At 37.8% G+C, this 19,080-nt stretch overlaps 2 protein-coding genes across 4 annotated transcripts in view; both read right to left on the bottom strand.

The window, feature by feature from the left end:
* Nucleotides 1–276: 276 nt before the first annotated feature.
* On the bottom strand, nt 277–11,318 carry C8H1orf146 (chromosome 8 C1orf146 homolog). 2 transcript variants are annotated; one of them, XM_075182384.1, is made up of 6 exons: nt 10,910–11,318; nt 9,262–9,378; nt 6,320–6,413; nt 4,340–4,508; nt 1,997–2,075; nt 277–827 (listed from the first exon to the last, which is right to left on the bottom strand). In XM_075182384.1, the coding sequence occupies exons 2-6, from the start codon at nt 9,328–9,330 to the stop codon at nt 723–725; spliced, it is 516 nt and encodes a 171-aa protein (XP_075038485.1). In that variant the 5' UTR covers nt 9,331–9,378; nt 10,910–11,318; the 3' UTR covers nt 277–722. The 2 variants fall into 2 exon arrangements, with proteins under 2 accessions (XP_075038485.1, XP_075038484.1); XM_075182383.1 differs by having other exon boundaries at nt 10,887–11,317.
* Nucleotides 11,319–11,732: 414 nt separating this feature from the next.
* BTBD8 (BTB domain containing 8) overlaps nt 11,733–19,080 on the bottom strand; it is a 61,826-nt gene continuing 54,478 nt past the window's right edge. The window contains exons 15-18 of one of the 2 annotated variants that reach the window (XM_075182382.1): nt 18,876–18,963; nt 18,483–18,613; nt 15,968–18,103; nt 11,733–12,729 (exon numbers count right to left, since the gene is read on the bottom strand). In XM_075182382.1, the coding sequence (XP_075038483.1) occupies nt 12,284–12,729; nt 15,968–18,103; nt 18,483–18,613; nt 18,876–18,963 (2,801 nt within the window). In that variant the 3' untranslated portion in view covers nt 11,733–12,283. Of the gene's footprint in view, nt 12,730–15,967; nt 18,104–18,482; nt 18,617–18,875; nt 18,964–19,080 lie in introns of both variants that reach the window. The other variant, XM_075182381.1, reaches the window with a different exon arrangement.

Genomic DNA, 19,080 nt, shown 5'->3' on the forward strand with positions numbered 1-19,080 from the left:
AACATTCATCACAGCGTTGGCCAACAACCACACCTAAGGCCGGATGAAAACAATTGTGGCATGCTTATATGTACAAGCCTAAAAATACCATGTTACATAGTGCTGTTGTAGAAGACTTTAAAATGCAGAGATAACACTGTTCCATGAGGTTATGCTCTACTACACCTTAAAATCTCCTTCTACTGCAGGACAGGTAGTCAGCTAGTTTATAGAAGGAGAGGAAGCAGGCTGTATCTGATATCAAGCTATTCCAATGCAGTTTGAGTTTGTAAATATTTATTAAGGTCATTAATAGCTATTTGGATGCTTGTACAACATTCGGAATAAATCCTCCTAATTTGCTAAGCAACAGTACAGGAAGTAAGGGAAAAGATACACAATTGTTACTGCTTAACATGAAAAATCACTTATTTTATGAACTGTTTGTATTTGTAAATCTGCTGTTGAAGCACTCTTACTGTTTACACATGTTCATACAATAATCACACAATATTTTGTGTGTACAGACTGAGCTACATAAAGCAGTTCTTGTCTACATTGACATGTATTTCACAGGTATGTAACTGCTATAGGAATTTATTATAATTCTCCTTTTCTAATAACACTGGTAAGAAGCCAACATGTAACCTATTCTAAGAGAGCATACAGTTACTGTCAAATGTAGGTGAACAAATTCCATTTACTTGAAACAGGTAATGGTGTATGTTCTAGCATCCATAGTATTAGACCTGGTCAAGTGTTTTCCACACTGGACTATTTTCGACAATATACGATTTAGCCTGGAGAAGTCTGTCACGTATGTTTTCAAGGCAAGGTTTGCAAGTAACCTGTAAAACATTCCATACAATTTAGGTTCTTTATCTGATATAGTTGCTTTTACTTATAGTATACCACACTAACTCTACTTTTAGTATTTTTTCATTTGCATTTATCTGACATAAATATTATAAGATGAGTATATAAAATGTTCAGGTTTTTAGGACATATTATTGAGGATGTAGACTCCTCCCATCTGTGTGGTGGGGCCAGTTGGAGATGCCAAAAGAATGACCTAAAAAGAGGGTGGCAGACACAAACCCCCCAAACTTGATCATAGCCACAAATGTCTAGTATGTGTCCTTTTAAAAACAGCAAATAAAGTACTCTTATAGAGTTTGTAACTTTATAGCATTGTTTTAAGAGGATTTAAAACCTGTAAAGGGTGTTACACATCACAAAATGCTCTTTGGTGGCGTTGTGCGTCTTGATTTTTCGCAGGTATACCTAGATTTACACCAAATCGATGGGGAATGTGGAGCAAGCTGGCGGCATTTATAGGGGAGCAGGAGTTTGGAGTTTGGTGGAACAAAGGCATACCTTGCAGAGTATGTAGTAAGTACACCAGTACACCTAATTTTGCAGAGCAGAGTAAAAATAATCTAATTTTTGGAAGAAAACATTATGTAAGTTATATAAAGGGGTGGAAAGGGAACATCTTTAGGGGGTGTTCCTTGCTTTGCGGAAGGGTGCACAGCCATTTTTACTCTAGAAAAGCACTTCAAGTTTGCACAAGACCTGAGCTGACAGGGATCTAGTCTCAACCTATACTTTTAATATGAAGCATTTTGAGCCTTTCCTGTTGGACTTCAATGGAGGGGTGCATTTCTAGGTGAACTTTACCCCATATAAAAAGAAAGGCTTAAAGAAAAGCACTTGTGTGATTAATATAAGGCATACATGACGGTGAATGATGTTACATTTAATGAAAGTGGTTGTCCAAAAGTGTTAGGAGATTAGACTTGGGTGTGATATTTACACTTTTGCACAATACACCTCTTCAAATTTCTCCACCTCTACACAAACATATGTGTACTTCTAGATAACAGCATCATCTCCCGACAGAAGACTAGGTCCGCACCTGTGCACTTTGCCAATGACGTGCAGTAAAGGCAATAAGATTACCTCATACAAGCAACTTTTACTTAGTAAAATATCAGTCACATATTAATAAACTTACCTTGGCTATGGTTAAAATTCTTTTAACAACATCTGCACTATTATGTGCAGGAATTATTCGTAAATTACTTCCAAGGAACCTATTGAATAAATGGGACAGTAAAAAGCGTATGTAGAGGTTTATGTATACAGGAAATGCAGATTCAAAAAGTCATTGGAGAGGTTGTCAGAATTGAGGGTGCTCACGCGCATTCTGTACAAACCCTGTCAGTGACAAGTGTAGTTCCCCTCCGTCTGGGGAGGTGAACTCCCAGCTAGATTTACAGTGAGTGTTTCTGTTGCAGTATGTTATATATGACTTACAGGCTGCTTTGATGAGTATATCATGCAAATCTGTGCACTATAATAAGGATAGAAAACCTCAAACAGCTAAAGAACCATGATGCCTAATCCAGTAAAACAGGAAAGGGGATTGTCAGCATCCAGCAGTTTATTTTGGGGATGGTTGCAGCCAGAGATGCAGCAGGATTAAACCCTGGCATGCAGTGGGATGAGTGCTGTTGCTAAGGACATAACTCTGATGATGCCATTTTAATTAAAATCAGGAACTGGGCCAAATGAGGATAGACTGCAGAGATAGGATTTCTGCATTGCTTGTGACATCACAACCACTACTGTCTTTAAGAGAAGCCCTTGCCATTAATAAGGTTTCCCACAGCATTGTGTAAATAAGTCACCTAGGATTTCTGCTATGCTTCAGTTCTATATTAAGTGACTTATTTACACAATGCTGTGGGAAACCTTGTTAACGGCAAGGGCTTCTCATAAAGGCAGTAGTGGTTGTGGTGTCACAAGCAATGCCGAAGTCCTATCTCAACAGAACAGATGGCTCTGTCCCTATCTACAAATAAGACCCTGGCAGCAGGAAAGAAATAGGATACTACATGATAAGTGCACCCATCATGTGCCATCTATTATTCTGCCCCTCTACAACCTGCTAACTCTAACAATATGCCTAGGGGACGAAGGCCATCCTGCTTGACATTATTATAGCAAATCTTATGTTGGTTCACCCTAATATTGTTCTTCATGTTTTTGTTATTTTATTAAAATTAGAATAATGCTGTTCCTATGTCTAGTCCTGGGCTCAACCTGGTCCTAGCATGGCAACAGGATATTTTAACATTTTGATCTGTTTAACTGGAGCTGGTCCTGCTATTTCAGCAGGACCAGCTTACTTATGAAATTTAATTTTTCAGCTATAACACGACGAATAAATTCGGCACGAGTAGGCTGCACTGTCCCAGTGAAGTACATAATTTCTGTCAAATGGAGTCTAGTAAATAGGGATTTAGTGAAATTACAGAATAACCACAATGCAATGTGAGCAAGTATTTTTTAACCTACTATGAATGCTATGCAGTGATGGGACACTTTATCACAGCTTAGTAAGAGTGACACATTGGTATGTTTTTGGAACAGTAAGTGTCAGAAACCAAAATATATACTAAATGGAGGAGCTTTTGCTTAACCATCATAGTGCTCACTCCATAGCACTGCTCTAGGGAGGTTTGATGTGTTGCTTTTAAAAAGCACTTGTCCCCATAGAATCACATTGGTATGTTTAAAACATCACATGGTGCTTGTCAGTGCTCAAAAGGGCAATTGCCCTGGGCCCACCATCAAACTTCCTAGTAATGGAGATTGAGACAATAGAACAGGCTCTAATCTCAGCCCCACGGTGTTCTAGGGAGGCAAACCACACCTTGTTTTAAAGAGGGCAAATATATGAAGTAATCCTAAAATCTTCTGGGTGAAATAACAGAATTAGTAGGCTGAAATGTAATTTAAGTCTTAAGTCTACCCTTTCTATATCCCCAATAACCAAATTCTATATGAATCAAAACCAAATACACATATATAAAACCTGACCATATACCTAGCTCAATCTGTAACATTATCATTATTCTATAAATGTAAGAACCCCTCACATGCATGAGTGGTCTCATCTTGTATGTTACCTCCCTTGTTTTGTAAATAGGTATTGGGCACACTAATGTATTAAAATGGTCCGTTGCCTGAATAATTTTAGGTTAATTACCTAATGTAAGATCATTTAGGTAATGTCAATATTATCTCTAATTTTCAATAGATATTTTGCAAAGGCCCTTGCTGTTAGTGAAAACTGTAAAAAAAAAAAAAAAAAGACAATAGCATTACTGTATCTATAACATCTGCGTATGAAAAATTCTCAATAATGGCATTTTATTTGCTGCACAAAATCTTCTACAAAGCAGGTCTACGGAGTCATAGATGACAGCACTTACACTTGGAATACACAAAATAGCCAGATGTTTGTAAACAGTGCAATAACCAAATAGTCATTTAAAATGTAAATATGTACCTCAGCTGAATATCGAACATTAAGTCCCATTCCTCTGATCCATAGAGAGCAGCCACTAGCACTAAGAAGCTGTTTCGATGAACAGTTATGAATTGTTGTATTCTAGCAAAGAGCGTTTCTCTCTGCAGTCCAAAGAGCTCCTGAGTGCTTGCCAACAAAAAGGCTATGCCTTAATACAAGGAAAGCAACATTAAAGCACAGCTAACATACAATACAATGTAACAGTTAAATAGATTTGTCCAAAGAATTAAAGATCACAGAAAATATGCCCCTGAACAAATTCTCTCTCTATCTCAATAGTGGTTATTTATTAAAAATGCATTTGTATTTGACATGCAAACTTATTAGGATACATTACTGATGCAAATATAGAACAAAAAGAAATACACCCACTAGTAAAAACAGAAGCGGGTATGGTGACACTAGAAACTGGTTTTCAGTGTCAGAACAGTTTACATATTTTACTGACATTAAAATGCATATAAGAAACGCCAGTGGCTCGAACACTAAAGGATACACTATATGGTTTCCACCTTTAGAAAGGGTACTTTACTTTTAAAGGCAATCTTGTCCTAAGCTACTATATGTACTCAGATGGGTTTTTTGCTTGCCTCTTTTTGTTTAATGGTGCCTTTAAAATGCATTTTTAGTTTTGATTTTCAACTTGCTTTTGACAACATTACTACGTTCCCATAGGAATTCATTGTAAAGGAAAAATTCGTCCACGTGTGGAAAATTATGCAGACATCTGAACACTGGTTTCCATAAGAGCAGCCATATGTAATGTGCATATTTGTCCTGATTCGCCCAACAGTTGGTGAATAAATTACACCCACTGTACAGTTGGGCAGCCCTATCAGCATTTACAAAGTCTCGACAAGCAATAGCCTGTTACCACCATTATTTCCTATAGAGCAATACTGGGACCAGCCGCACCTCCCATCTTCAGCCACAGTGGTAGACAGTAGGGGCCGATTTCCATTATAAAAGTGTAAATGCATGGGCATGCGTATGCCTCATTAAAAGACTAGAGGATATAGGAAACATAAAAGTCTGTAATGACAGATTAATTATTGCAAAACTGCTCTCCATTGTTTATTGTAAGTAGTGAAAGTTCTCCCACACCCAATAAACCAGAGGTTGAGGCATGTGCCAGCAGTTGAATGAAACCGGTGTGGACACCATAAATCATTAAAGCTATGGATCAGTACATATATAAAGTTTGTGTCAATATAATTAAACTTAAAAAACATTGTGCAGATGTAGAATATTTTTAAATTTACAATAAGAGTGTTTGTGCAATTTGATTGTATAGCAATGTTGTAAACCAATCACTTGATTGTATACTAGCAATTCCAGTGCACATTACAGGCTTGTAAAGCCATTTTAATACAACTAAATGGAGAGAAAAAATACAAAATCAATTGGCAGCTAAGAAATCATGGATCTAGCTCTCAGATTTTTTTTTTTTAAACAATGTTCATATTAAGTAATAGCTGAGGTATGAGATTTAAGAAAGTGAGATTAGATGTGAATCTGCTATCAAAATGGTTTTCATTTAACTGTGTGATTTGAGATGATAATCTTTGGGGTGAGGGGGTGGGGTAATTTTTAAATGAATAAATTAAAAGGTAATTGTAGACAAAAGAAGCCTCTGCACTTATATGAAGAAGCACATTTTACCATAGGAGTAGTTTTATTATTCTAGAACAAAAGTGTGCAAATTTTTGGGGGCTCTGTTCCTGCCTCGTGTGATGCGAGAATTTGCTTCTTCAAATGTGTACAATTGACAATATTGGAACCCCAGGCGGAGGTTCTACAACAAGCCTGCACCGCTTATTATTTGGGTGAAGCTGATTGGATAGGAGAGCTGAACCTTGCATTCCGTTTGCGGTTTCATTAAACTGAAAGGCATACATTAAATATTTTTGCAGGCAGCCTTCTCTACATTACTGTAACTTCTATCAATAATTAACATACCAGAAAGAGGAAAAATAACACATCCACTTTGCACAGACTCTGAAAAACGGAGCTTATGTTGTTGGTTCAATAAAGAAGCAGTCACTTCATGCTCCTGTGGAAGGAATATCATGATATGCAGTGTGAAAACGTAATTGTATTAGAATCACGATGCAGTCATAAGATGTCTATTATGCCGTTATAGACTATTAAGTTATTTGGAGTCTGTTCATAAAACCACTGGTTCTCAAAATTGGGTCTGGCCAAGTAAAGGCTTTCAGGGTCTCCTTTTTATTGTATGGATTATTCCCGACTTCCCTAAGAATTCCCACTGCCAATTATATAAAATGCTCCTAAAGGACCACTAAACCCCAAGTATATGAACCCATAGTTACATTTATTTTGTAATAGTTAGCATGTTATAGTGTTAAAAGTTCACATAACAGTCTCTACTACAGTTTCTCTATGAGAATGGTGAGACCTATTCCAAAATTGCAATAACCTGAATTAAATAATTTATGTTAAAAATTAAAATCGGCTATTTAATCCACATTTCTGTAACTTGGGAAAATGGGAAGTCAGCATAATATTGTGTAGAGGTAGAATGTCTGTGTGTCCAGTGATCCTTCCCAGTTTTTACTGTGCAGAAATGACAATCGTACATCAGAGGTAATTGCAGTACATGACTGATCTGATAACTCTAGCATAATTATGTGTAATTGTATAATGCTCTATATATAGATTTATTAAAATGTTATAATTCCATTAAAGGTATGTTCAGACTAGTGCTTTGAAAGTATTTTCTAATGCCAACTTTCAAACAAAAAATACTGCATGCACTGGGATAATTTATCCTGGTGCCTACATGCATCTGCTGGTCACATGGTTGCAGGGCCGGATTAAGGGAATGGAGGCCCCTGGGCTAAGGGGCCCTCCATTCCCCGCGAGGCCCCCAATGTGAGCCGTCCGTCGCCCCCCACCCCCCGCGAGGACCCCCCAAGCACTTACCTGTCAGTGCAGTCCTCCGTCCCGGCGCGCTGTAAGCTCCTTACTGAGGAGATCTCGCGAGAGTTCATGAACTCTCGTGAGATATCCTCAGTAAGCAGACTACAGCGCGCCGGGACGGAGGACTGCACTGACAGTACTCAGCAGCATCGATCGGGCCGGGGGCGCCCCCGCCCCTGACCGATCAATAATGCTGCTGAGGAGTTTGAAGGGCCCCCTGGATGCCCGAGGCCCCTGGGCTATAGCCCAGTTAGACCTCGGGTTAATCCGGCCCTGCATGGTTGATACAGTAGCTGTGGCAGAAAATCATTTATGGAGTGTGGCCGGATATACATGTAATTCTAGGCATAATTTTTTTTTGTTGTGCAGTGGCTGGTGAATACAGCTTGATAGGATCTTTGATATAGATTATTGATTTCCTAGGAAAATTTATCCGTAAATAGTTCTTCAAATGCAGGAAAGTCCATAAATGATACAAGCTGCATACGCTCATATACCATGCTACTTGTCATACGCTATCAGTGCATGCAACCTGAACTAGGGTTGTTGCAGCATGAACAAAAAGTAGACATACCATGCATGCTGCTCATTGAGTTTGTGGTCCATCAAGCATTTGGGAAAATGTCAGTGTATACGAAGATATTGCATTAGCTATAGAAATCATATATCTATATTTTGATAACTGCACATTGCAATTACCATAATAGAGGCTGAACATGGAGTGGGCACCTACAGTCAAGTTCATAAATATTGGGACATCGACACAATTCTCATATTTTGGGCTCCATACACCACCACAATGGATTTGAAATGAAACAAACAAGATGTGCTTTAACTGCAGACTTTTAGCTTTAATTTCAGGGAATTTACATCCAAATCAGGTGAACCGTGTAGGAATTACAACGGTTTCTATATGTGCCTCCCGCTTTTTAAGGGACCAAAAGTAATGGGACAATCAACTCAAAAGTTATTTCATGGACATGTGTGGGCTATTGCCTCATTATTTTGTCATCAATTAAGCAGGTAAAAGATCTGGAGTTGATTCTAGGTGTGATATTTGCATTTGGAATCTGTTGTTGTCAACTCTCAATATGAGATCCCAATATTTATGGACTTGACTGTATGTATAACTATCCTTCACAGCTTTCAAAACTTTGTTGTGAACTGACAATTAATTTTACATTTAGATAGACTATGTATTTTTTTTACAATGCAGGCATGCAGTAAGCATGTGAACTTATTACAGTGCATCTGTAATTGACATCTCCATATTTAAATCTCTATGACATATCCAATCAAACCACATTCCTCTGCAATTACTGTTGTGTTAATCCCAATTATTTACCACTTCCCTTGCAGCATGCATAGTATATTGGTATATGTCTGCATATACACGATACAGAAGAGATTCAGCAAACATTCAAATAGTTTACAAAGAAATACACTGAAACAAGAAAAAAAAGGTAACAAGTTCTTTTAAATAAATATTTTTATTGTTTTGACTCTGGTCTATTTGTGTGATGACCTGTCCAGTTTAAAACAGTCTGTATTAAATGGAAACAATAGTCCTAAAGGGAACATATAGGAGATGCAGCGGTTACTACTGTGACCTGGCCCAATGTCACAGATGGCCCTGACAATGACTCCCACTGCTGTCTGTTTGAACTTACAAGGCTCCAAATATGCTTCATTTTCCACTGACATCTACCTAAGCCACTAATACCAACTGTATATCCACTGTTAGTTGCCACTTCAAGAAAACATGACATAGGTTTTTCTGCACGGTAAACATAATTTCATAAAATAATCTATTAAATGTAAAGAGCGGTCGCTTTACTTGTGCAATTGCATAATATTTTTTTTGTTTTTAAACCTTTCACTTTGAGCCCCTCTTAGTATATTTCAGGTCTTTCATTTTTAGCACTATGAAATGATGTCCCTTAACATGTGCACAGTACCTGCAAAGAGTTGCTCAGAATCACGGTGGTGCTCCAGCCCTTTGTCTTCTTTGCAGCCGGATTGGCCATTTTGTGCACTCGGTTGTGTGTTGAATTTAAAGCTCTTTCTGTGGACAACTATTATGTAAAAGACCCATGAATATTAGTTCAAGCAATCAAGCCTTCGAGTACGTGCATGCATACACAGTACACTTAGTAGAATTAATTCTACAATGTCAGTCTTTGCTGCTCTGTTAGCTAGGACTTGTCATTTGGACTGTGCTGCACCTTCCCGTAGAAAATAAAGGGGCATGTTAATAGAAACCCTGTGCTCTAATGGTTCAAGGGCTTCTTCATAAAGATTTATGTTGTACTTATTCTTATCTTGCAATACACATTACAGAGTATGATTATAAAGCAGATGAGTATATAAATAAATGTTAATGATAAAGAGTATCCATTACCATACAGCCTGGAAGCACAGAGATTAGTGGGGTGCAGTCTGCCTACAGCTTGATCAGCACAAGATTCCAGACTCGGTAAGTATAAATAAAAAATAATTTATCGCTGTAGGGGGTCATAAATGAAATCTGTCAGCATCCAGAAAGCAGCCATTTGTTTCACGTGGAAATGGAGACATGCCAACAAGCAAGGAGTGGTAAGAAATTGCATTTCATCTGCAGCCTAGATTGCCAGCTGCTAATAGGATGTAAATTTAGCTTGGGCACCGTTTACAGTGCCAAGGTTGCGCTTCCTAATGTAAGCTGCAGCCAACTAATGATCTTTGCCATAATGCTGCACACATATCTAAACTCTTGTTTCATCCTATGACAATTCTGGCCACAGGATCACACTCATGGTTACATAAGCAGTTATGTTTCACTAATAGTTCTGATAGCAGCTGTAATACCCCTCCATGGTCCCACTTTTCCTTTTCCCCATTTTTAGTTACCACCTGTTGCAATGATTTTAGTTCTCAGCTCCTGTAGCACCGAATCTCCTCTTCAGATCCAGCCGTGGTCAGTGAATATTATCTCACATGACATAAAATGGTCAGAGGGCCACTTTTGCTCACGTGTGGAGATACGTGTATGCTGCCATTTGTGTTCAAATATAATACCCAGCCTCCTATATGTATATTAAACCATCACCACCAAAATTCACATAAATACACAGAGAGGGTTATAATTAAGTTGGATTTAGGAATTGGACATTAATTGGCCAATAGATTACTGGACTGGCCAGTGAAAACTGGATTTGATACCAATGCTACTAAATAGGGCAGAACCAAAAGAGCTATAGAAAGGACAGTACTACTACTCCTTCCAGAAAACTGACAACCAGGCTTAGAAGCAATTGATTGGATATTACATATGGACCTAGGCATGAGACATGAAAGAATTTGGGGAGAAGAGACAAATGATAAAGTGTGAGTAATGTGAATTGATGTCTACATGGCTGGGAAGAAAGAAAAAAAAAAAAATTAAATAAAGTGATGTGCCAGCCTGCCAGACATTACATTCACTGACATTCCAGTCCGTGTCTCTGCAAATAATTCTAAACCCAGCTATTCAATGTGCCTTTTTATCTTAACATAATTTTACATTTAACTAGAGGAAAGGGACCTTGACATACAGGCAAATTACCTCTGTGTATTAGGTTACATTACCTCACTTTACTAATTACTTTGTGCAATATTGAGCTATTCCAGGTCTCTTTTCTGTCAGCAAGCCTGGTTGCCACAGTAACACCTCATGGAGCCAGTGGGAGGAGCCAACACCACACGTAGAGACGGCCATATTGTATGTGGCTAAGGCAGCATAAGTGATTAAGGCAATAGAAGTCCATTTCTTTATTGTTATGTGGAGGAATCTGCAAAGTACCAGTTCCTATGAATTATATACACCTCTTGCCACATTTAGTCAACAGAAAATCCCAAACTTGCAGGAGATGAATGAAGTCTGAACGCTAGAGATAACGTATTCACTGCAGTGTAGTCAGAAACGGTCATATGAAGACTGACAAACTGCACATATTATTCAGCACATGCAGCAGCTCTTTACAATTCTACATATGTTATATTTCAATGCTCCCTTTTTAAGATGTACTAAAGCAGGATACATTATATGTAAAAGTACATAAAGATTTCAACAACCGCTAATCTCTATTTTAGAAAAAGATGAAAAAAATAAAAATAAAATTGCTTGTTTGTAGACTACAGATAGTCAGGGGCGCACGCAGGGGGGGTTTCTGGGTCTCCAGAAACCCCCCCCCCCCTCTCCACTAACAAAGTGTCCCACATAGCGGCGCTGTCAAAGAAGCGGTGCTGTATTGTATATAGCACCCCCCCCCCCTAAAAATCCTGAGTGCGCCCCTGATAGTGGGAACATTTTTAAATTCAACTTTATTTACGTGTTGGCCTGGTTAAGGTATTGAGAAGCAAAGACAGCGATCATCAAATCTGTAATACACAGCATTCATACCAAATCCAGTTTATTCAAAACAAAAGTCTTTTATTACCAAGTACCACAGAAAAATGACATGCTCATGTCTTGCTTAAAGCAATCAATGCAAAACAAACTAAGGAAAAAAATTGGTCTCTTGGCACAGATTGTATTGTTTCATTTGTCTATTTTAATTATTAACCTATGGAAAATAAATGCATTCTGACAAGGCATTTTGTGAAGTTACTTTGCAGTGTTGGGTAGCACACCTTGGAAGAAAACAGAATTGGTTTGCTAGACTTGAGAAACTGTTGATATATGCAGCATTGTTTTTATATACTATATACACTCTCTTAGTAAAAGAATTTGTATTACGGACATACAGAAAACTGGAATCTTGCATAATTACCATATGTCTCTACAAGCTGTGTGGTGTTATCTGCAAACAGCATTAAAACTGTCATTTATTTCGTAACTATAAACAGTTTAATACAATTCATCTGACTACTTATTTAATTTAACAAAATTCAACTATTACCAGTAACAAATTCTGGTGAAGATTGTAGGAGAAAATAGAGTGTGAAAACAATATAACCAATCTAGTGATGGGTTTCTAATTCAAGGATAGTCCATTCTCCATGGGGGGAGGAACACTCATCAGGAGAAAAGCTAGTCACTGTGACACTTGTAGAATCCTCAAATGGAGATGACAAATCCCCCCATGCTTTGCCCTGAGATTTTGGATTCTCTCTAGCTAAAAGCAATGTCTGATTGATTAGGTACTGTGCTAGACTGAGATCCTCAGGAACGGAGTTTATAATATCAACATCTGATCCATGATCGGCTAGCAGCTCTCTTAGCAGTGTCCAATCCCTCTCTACAAACTGCTGATCTTCAAAATCAAACTCCATTAGTCTAGATTCAGTCTTCAGCCTCTGCTCAATTCCTTCGACGGGATCCATCTCATATATAGGAGAAAGGGACTTTGGAGGACGCTGGTCATACATGCAGGTTTGTGCCAATGAGTCAATATCATCTATGTGCCCTGAAATAATTCATAATACTGCACATTGTAAAATAGTTATGCTCTTACCCCAGAGTCAATGAAGACGAACATACGATCATTAAAACAGCGGGGTACACAGACATTTCACAAACGTATACAAATATAAATTTCTAAACAGATTTCTGTTCAGAAATGAAAGTGAAGCAGCAGGGTAACCCTAGGAAACAAATATCTGAAATTTCTGATACAGAAAATGGGTTATTTGAGTAGACACTGAATTATCAAAGGAGGCAACAGACAACGTTACACCCTTTGGGTATATCAGTTCTGTCTATCTTTAAAAAGATTCATACAGGATTACAACACCTTCCCTAATTTGTTGGAGGTGAATAGTCAGGGGTTAGAATGGCACAGGAAATTTTAATTTGCCTTGGAGATGTAAGAATAGTGTAGAATCTCTCTCGCGGTAAATGGGCGATATCAACAACAGGCAATGCCATTTGTACAGTTGAGTGAATTCAACTAACAACAACATGGACTCTGTCCGTGGTGCAATGTCTTGGGCATTCAGAATTTAGTAATCTCTATTTGGAGGAGTGGAGAATTACAACAAATATATGTACAAGTATGTATACATCTTTCTGACTTCATGCAAGGTTTATTAAAATAGAATTAAAGGGATACCATTGTTTGCAGAATGGTAAAATGTGACAAATAAACACAATTGAAAAACTTCTGCAACAAATCTTCAAAATAGCCAACTTGAAGCACAGTTTAACCATGTATGGAAATTCTACACAATTATGGCACTGTCGCTTTCAGCGATCAAACAACTCTGCCTAATATCTAGTTTTTATGTGAAATAAAACAGGATTTACATAGGTTCAGTTAGTCAATGTTTTACCATTGCAGCATTTATAGACCAATTCAATGCATGTTATACTGGGTGACATGAAAATAAAGTTCAAGTAACTGATCATTTTATAAAATTATAAATATGCAGATAACATATTTAGATACCATTGCAGAAACAATTAAGATACTGGTATAGTTGCTTTGTATATTTGTTATTTTTCCCCTGTTACAACACACATGGATTTACCTGAATTTGGGTTATAAATTTTGGGCAGTAACAGAAATGCTTGCAGTTGAAAGGTGAGGGTGCTGTCCCATCCCCTCCCGAAGCCCCTGCTCTGCTGAACATGCGCAGGGGGCGGGGAATCAGCAGTGAAGCCTGAAAACCCAAAACGGAGCTTCTAGGTGCATGCGCAGAAGAGCAGCGTGCAGGTTTCTGAAGGAAAGGGGAGGGCTGGTGATGGAGTGTTTCACCCCTTAATCAAAATGGTAAATGCTCATACTGAGTTAGAACTGCTCCCAATGTGCTCCCCATAGGTAATACATGCTGGAAGCTTCAGTTAAGTACCAGCTGAAGAGACTACATTTTGTGTGACTGTTTCCAATTTTGCCAGTATTCTCAATCTATGTGATGCATTAAGGACAAATAGCCATATAAATAGCACACTATACTAAACTAGGACTGGGTACAGTGTTCCTTTTTAGATCACCTAAGCAAATATATAAATTGAATTTCCAGATACATATACATACACACAATATATATATTTTACAACGGCCACTCACTTACCTTTCGTGTCCGGTCCCTTGTTTTCTAATGACAGAAACATTTTACGCATCATTTATGATCATTCATGATCATCTACAGCGGGTCATGTCTATAGTCTGAAGGACGCTGTCTTTTTACAGTTCAGGAAGTTACATCACCACAAATTCCGTAATTCTGAATAGACCATACCCCAAATTTTTATAAACAGACATGACTGGCTCCAGATGACTAAGGCCTATCAGTAGGCAGGGGACCGGATATAAGGGGTAAGTGATCACCAATATACTGACATGGACACAAATTAAGCATGTATATTTGTATATGTATGTTGTGTCTCTATAATGAGTAGTACGAAATAATGTACCCACACTTCAGAGTGTTACCTGTATAAAAGCACAATGTAGTTATATACTATAGTAGGGAGTACATTATTTCAGTTATATGAAAGTGAGAAGCTTTATATATATTCACCTGTCCATATCCCCCTGAAAAAAATGTTGTTGCTGTTTAAGCTATGACCGTTGGCTTTATTAAAAGTACTCTACCTAATTGGGCTATGCAAAAAAAAAAAGAAAGAAGGGATTTTGAGACATACTGATATGTTAAAATGGATTTCAATACAATGAGATTAGAGTGCCTTTAACTTTTGTGTTGTGAACACAATGTTAAAGGCGGGTTTGCAAAGCCTTGTGAACATTGCAATAGAGACGCTCAAATTAGTTGAACTTGGCCGATTCAAGGGCATCAAACCTGTTTGAACATGCCCAAAAAAAAAAAAAAAAGATTGTAATGCAATTTGGGTTTGACTGCAGGATTCAAGTATGCTGTTAAAGCAAAAGACATTAAAATAAACTATAAAATGTTGCCTATTTGAACTTAAATGGGCAACATTATTTTTTAAAGAAAATGTCTTCATTTGAACAGTGAACATTACTGTGTTCAAGTTTGAATTTGAAGTTCACATGGAAAACTGTTAAACACCTACATTGTATATAGTATTTTTAAGACTGAACATATTGCATTTGGCTCAAACCTGTTTACCCTGCTTGAACTTAGAATAAACAATGTGAGCTATCTAATGTTCGAAAATTTATTGTCAATTTTTTAACTTGAGATCAGATTCAAGAAAACCACTTTGAAACAAATTCAAGCTTCTCTCCATTCTAATCCACTGATTGAACTGGGCTGAGCTAGAATTAACCTGTTTCCAAAATTGCTTACATATGGACATGGTGGAGCGAAAAATGAAAACAACAGGCAGGGGTACCCAATAACATGTTGAAAGCTGGAAGTTCTGTTGACTAGCAACTTAAAGAATATCTACACCAACTGAATCATGCGAAGGAGCCGATTAATTTTTACACACATTTTATATATATCAGGGATAGGCAACTAGTTGCTTTCTCCAGCTGTTTCTAAATTATATTTTAGGAGGGAGGATTACTAGTCCTCTATTTAAATGAGAAAGTACCTGAACACAAATACAAACACCTGTACAAGGTAAAAGTATTTTGTCATTTGAATATAAAGTGACAGAATATTCAAAGTATTAATGATTTGCAATAATCAAATTCTTCATTACAGTTATTGCAGAACACTGCATTGGAAATATATAAATAATAACTCTACTGTTTGATAGTTAATGTTTGTTACCTGCAGATAAAGCATTGTTGGAACTTTCAGTAGGTGATGTATGGTTGTCTCTGCCTTGGTAGTCTAGAAACTGACTCTTACAAGCTTTAGCAGTTTTAGTACAGCAATACCTTTGTGTATCAGAGGGCAATTCTGTGTACAGATCCAAATGGCATGGCCGTGCCTGTGACTTAAGTTCACTTTCTGGTTCTGTGGGTTTGTAGGTGGCCTTACACGCATCAGATTCGGCAACCACCTGGCCAGTCATGGAACTTTCATCTAATGTCAGTTGTTTTGCAGCTGAAGACGGATATTTACTTGTGTTTTCCATTGGTTTACCCTCCTCAATTTGGGAACACTCTGAACATAATGCTGAAGAACCATCCGTATTGTTTTTCTCAAACACATCAGTTGGAGTCAAAGACTCAGCTTTTCGCACTTGTGAAGCATGAAGATCTCCCTCATCTGACCCTAGCTCTTCGCACTCATCCACAGACAGGAGCACAGACCTCATAAAACTTTTATTTCCAGTGGTTCGCTGGCCATCACTCTCAATTTCAGCATTATCATCAAAAGCTAAATTTATGATGCCTTGATAGGGCTGGACATCAACATCAGATGGACCTTTCAGCCCAGGGTTTTCTGCCTCCGATCGTTCATCTTCAGTTTCATCAGCCGATGAGGACAGATGTTCAATTTCCTGAGAAAACTGTACATTGCCGCAAACATTTGTGTGATTTGCACTTTGTCTGGCTAAATCCCTTTGCAGCCATGGTTCTGTTCTTTTTCGTGGTCCTTCATCATCACTAGTAGAGTTGACACGAAATAACTCCGAACTGTCTTTTTTCAATTTGACATCAATTCTTAAACTACCATCATAACCCTTCAGTTCTTCAGGAGTACTTGTGTCACTACTGCTTCTCCCAAGAAAATCATGGCACCGCATAGTGCTGCACTTAGAGATTCCTCTTTCATTTGAGCCATCATCATCCTGAGAGCCCCCCGCATCATAATCTTCAGACCTTGGCTTGATGTCATCAGAGGACGTACTGGCACTGCCACTCTCAGACTCTGGACTCTCACGTTCATGTAACATACTTGAGTGTTTATTCCATGGACCCATAAGCTTGATATCGAACTTCTGATGGCTATCAGCTACTTCAGTAATGTTCATATCTCTTTGATAATCAAAGATTTGCCTTTCTGATGTACAGTTCATAAGATGTCCACCATTATGCATGGCATGTTGATGGCTGGTGGAAACACTTTGTAAACATGATTCAGCAGCATTACTAGAACTCTGCATATTATTGGTAGTGTTCTCAGAGAACTCCATAAATGTCATATCTTCTCTCTCTTTTTGTTTTGGAACTCTTTCAACTTCTTTTACAGAACACAACTCACTTTCGCTTGAACTATCAGCACATTTAGAGTTTTCAGAGTCACAGATATTTTTACAGTCTGGCTTCTGCTCACTGGAAAGACTCACAAAGGGCACTTCATCTGACCCTGCACTGTCAACATTTCTTACTTTTGTTTGATTTGTATCTTCTGTCAAGCCTTCTTTTGAATTAGATGGGTAATGTAGAACAGATGCTGCTAGATTATTTTCTTGGCAGGGACAATGCTCTAAATCGGGCTTCTGTACCATAGATTCTTGATTACCCATTGAATCGTCCTGACAAGATACATCTGCAGTTATTGCCATGTCCTCAGAATGCTCTGCTCCCTCTTCAAATTGACAGCTGGCAGCTTGCTTGCCTTCATTTGCTACAGACACTGGGCTCTCAGAACCATCTGATTTAGGGAGGTTTTTCCCCAAACACATTGAAGGTTTGTTGTTACCATTTTTTACAGCTGAAGGAGAGCTCTTTTGATTTGTCCTGTTCTGTAGATTGGAAGTTTTAGAAGTAGTCGGTAGTTTGGCTTTGGATTCTTTGTGATTTGTAATAGAAGATTTAATGACACTATTTTTATTACTTTGCACATTTGATTGTGTTTTGCTTGCTGATGTAAATGTAGTTTTTGTAGTATTTTTATTCAAGGATCCATGCTTATCTGCAGAGGTAGGCTGGTTCACTAACTTTGAGTCTGATTTGACTTCAGTTTGTTTGGAAGAGACAGATTTAGGCATTTTTGAGCTATCCCCGGGAATGCCTATAAAGAAATAAATAGTGAAAAAACAAAATTAAAATATAACATAACAAAAAGTACTAGCTAATCCACTTTCAGTTTGGCCAATAGCCCCCAACTGAATTCAACTTTCCAACACACAATTAATGTTAGTAACCAACCTTTGCTGCTCAGCATATCCTGCTTAAACTAGTGGCACCAGTTTGCAAATTAGAGGGGAGCATTCTAGTATTTTAAGACACAGTTATCCTCCTCATTAATTGTTAAGACAACAGCCTATATCTATAAAACGCTCTAATTGTTTATTATGTGTGTGTTATAATAGTGTACAACATCGCTACAAATGGCATAAGATTTCACTCTCCGAATTTAAGTTTAAACTTTCAGAATCTTGAAGCGTTACCTTGTTTTTTTGACAGTGCAGCTGGAGCACTCTTTGGCCTTAGATCAGTACAAGTGCTAATTTTGTTTCCCTTCTTTTTCTGAAGTACTGAATCATTCCCTCCATCGACAGTCACTTTTTTTGTTGAAGAGCTACTAGAAAAATAGTAGAATTTTTTTTTTTTTTAATATTCTCCAGTAAAAGTTATAGAACAGTAAATGGTAAAACACACATAATGTGTTAAATGAATTGATGCATAATATTCAGATGTGCTCACTGATAACATTTACAAAATGAGAATGCCTATGGAGTTTAAGCTGAGCATAATCCCAGAAAAATTTAGGGACGCATCCAGGACAACCAAATAGACTGTCTGGACTTGAGAAAACATGAATTATACACATATGAACAGACCTGCTCACTTCCCGACTCTCCGCTTCATTGACCTTGCGTTTGACTGAACTCCCGTTGGACATTTTTGCTGAAGATTTAGATTTTGCTCCTAGACAGTGAAGACAATTGATATCATAGAGGTTAGCCTGTTTTGGCTATTGTTCTGTTTCAATATAACTAGGAGGCTTGTAAACATCTTCAGTGCAATATTCCTTAAATAAAACTG

The sequence above is a fragment of the Mixophyes fleayi genome, chromosome 8, assembly GCF_038048845.1.
Source record: "Mixophyes fleayi isolate aMixFle1 chromosome 8, aMixFle1.hap1, whole genome shotgun sequence".
Lineage (NCBI taxonomy): Eukaryota > Metazoa > Chordata > Amphibia > Anura > Limnodynastidae > Mixophyes > Mixophyes fleayi.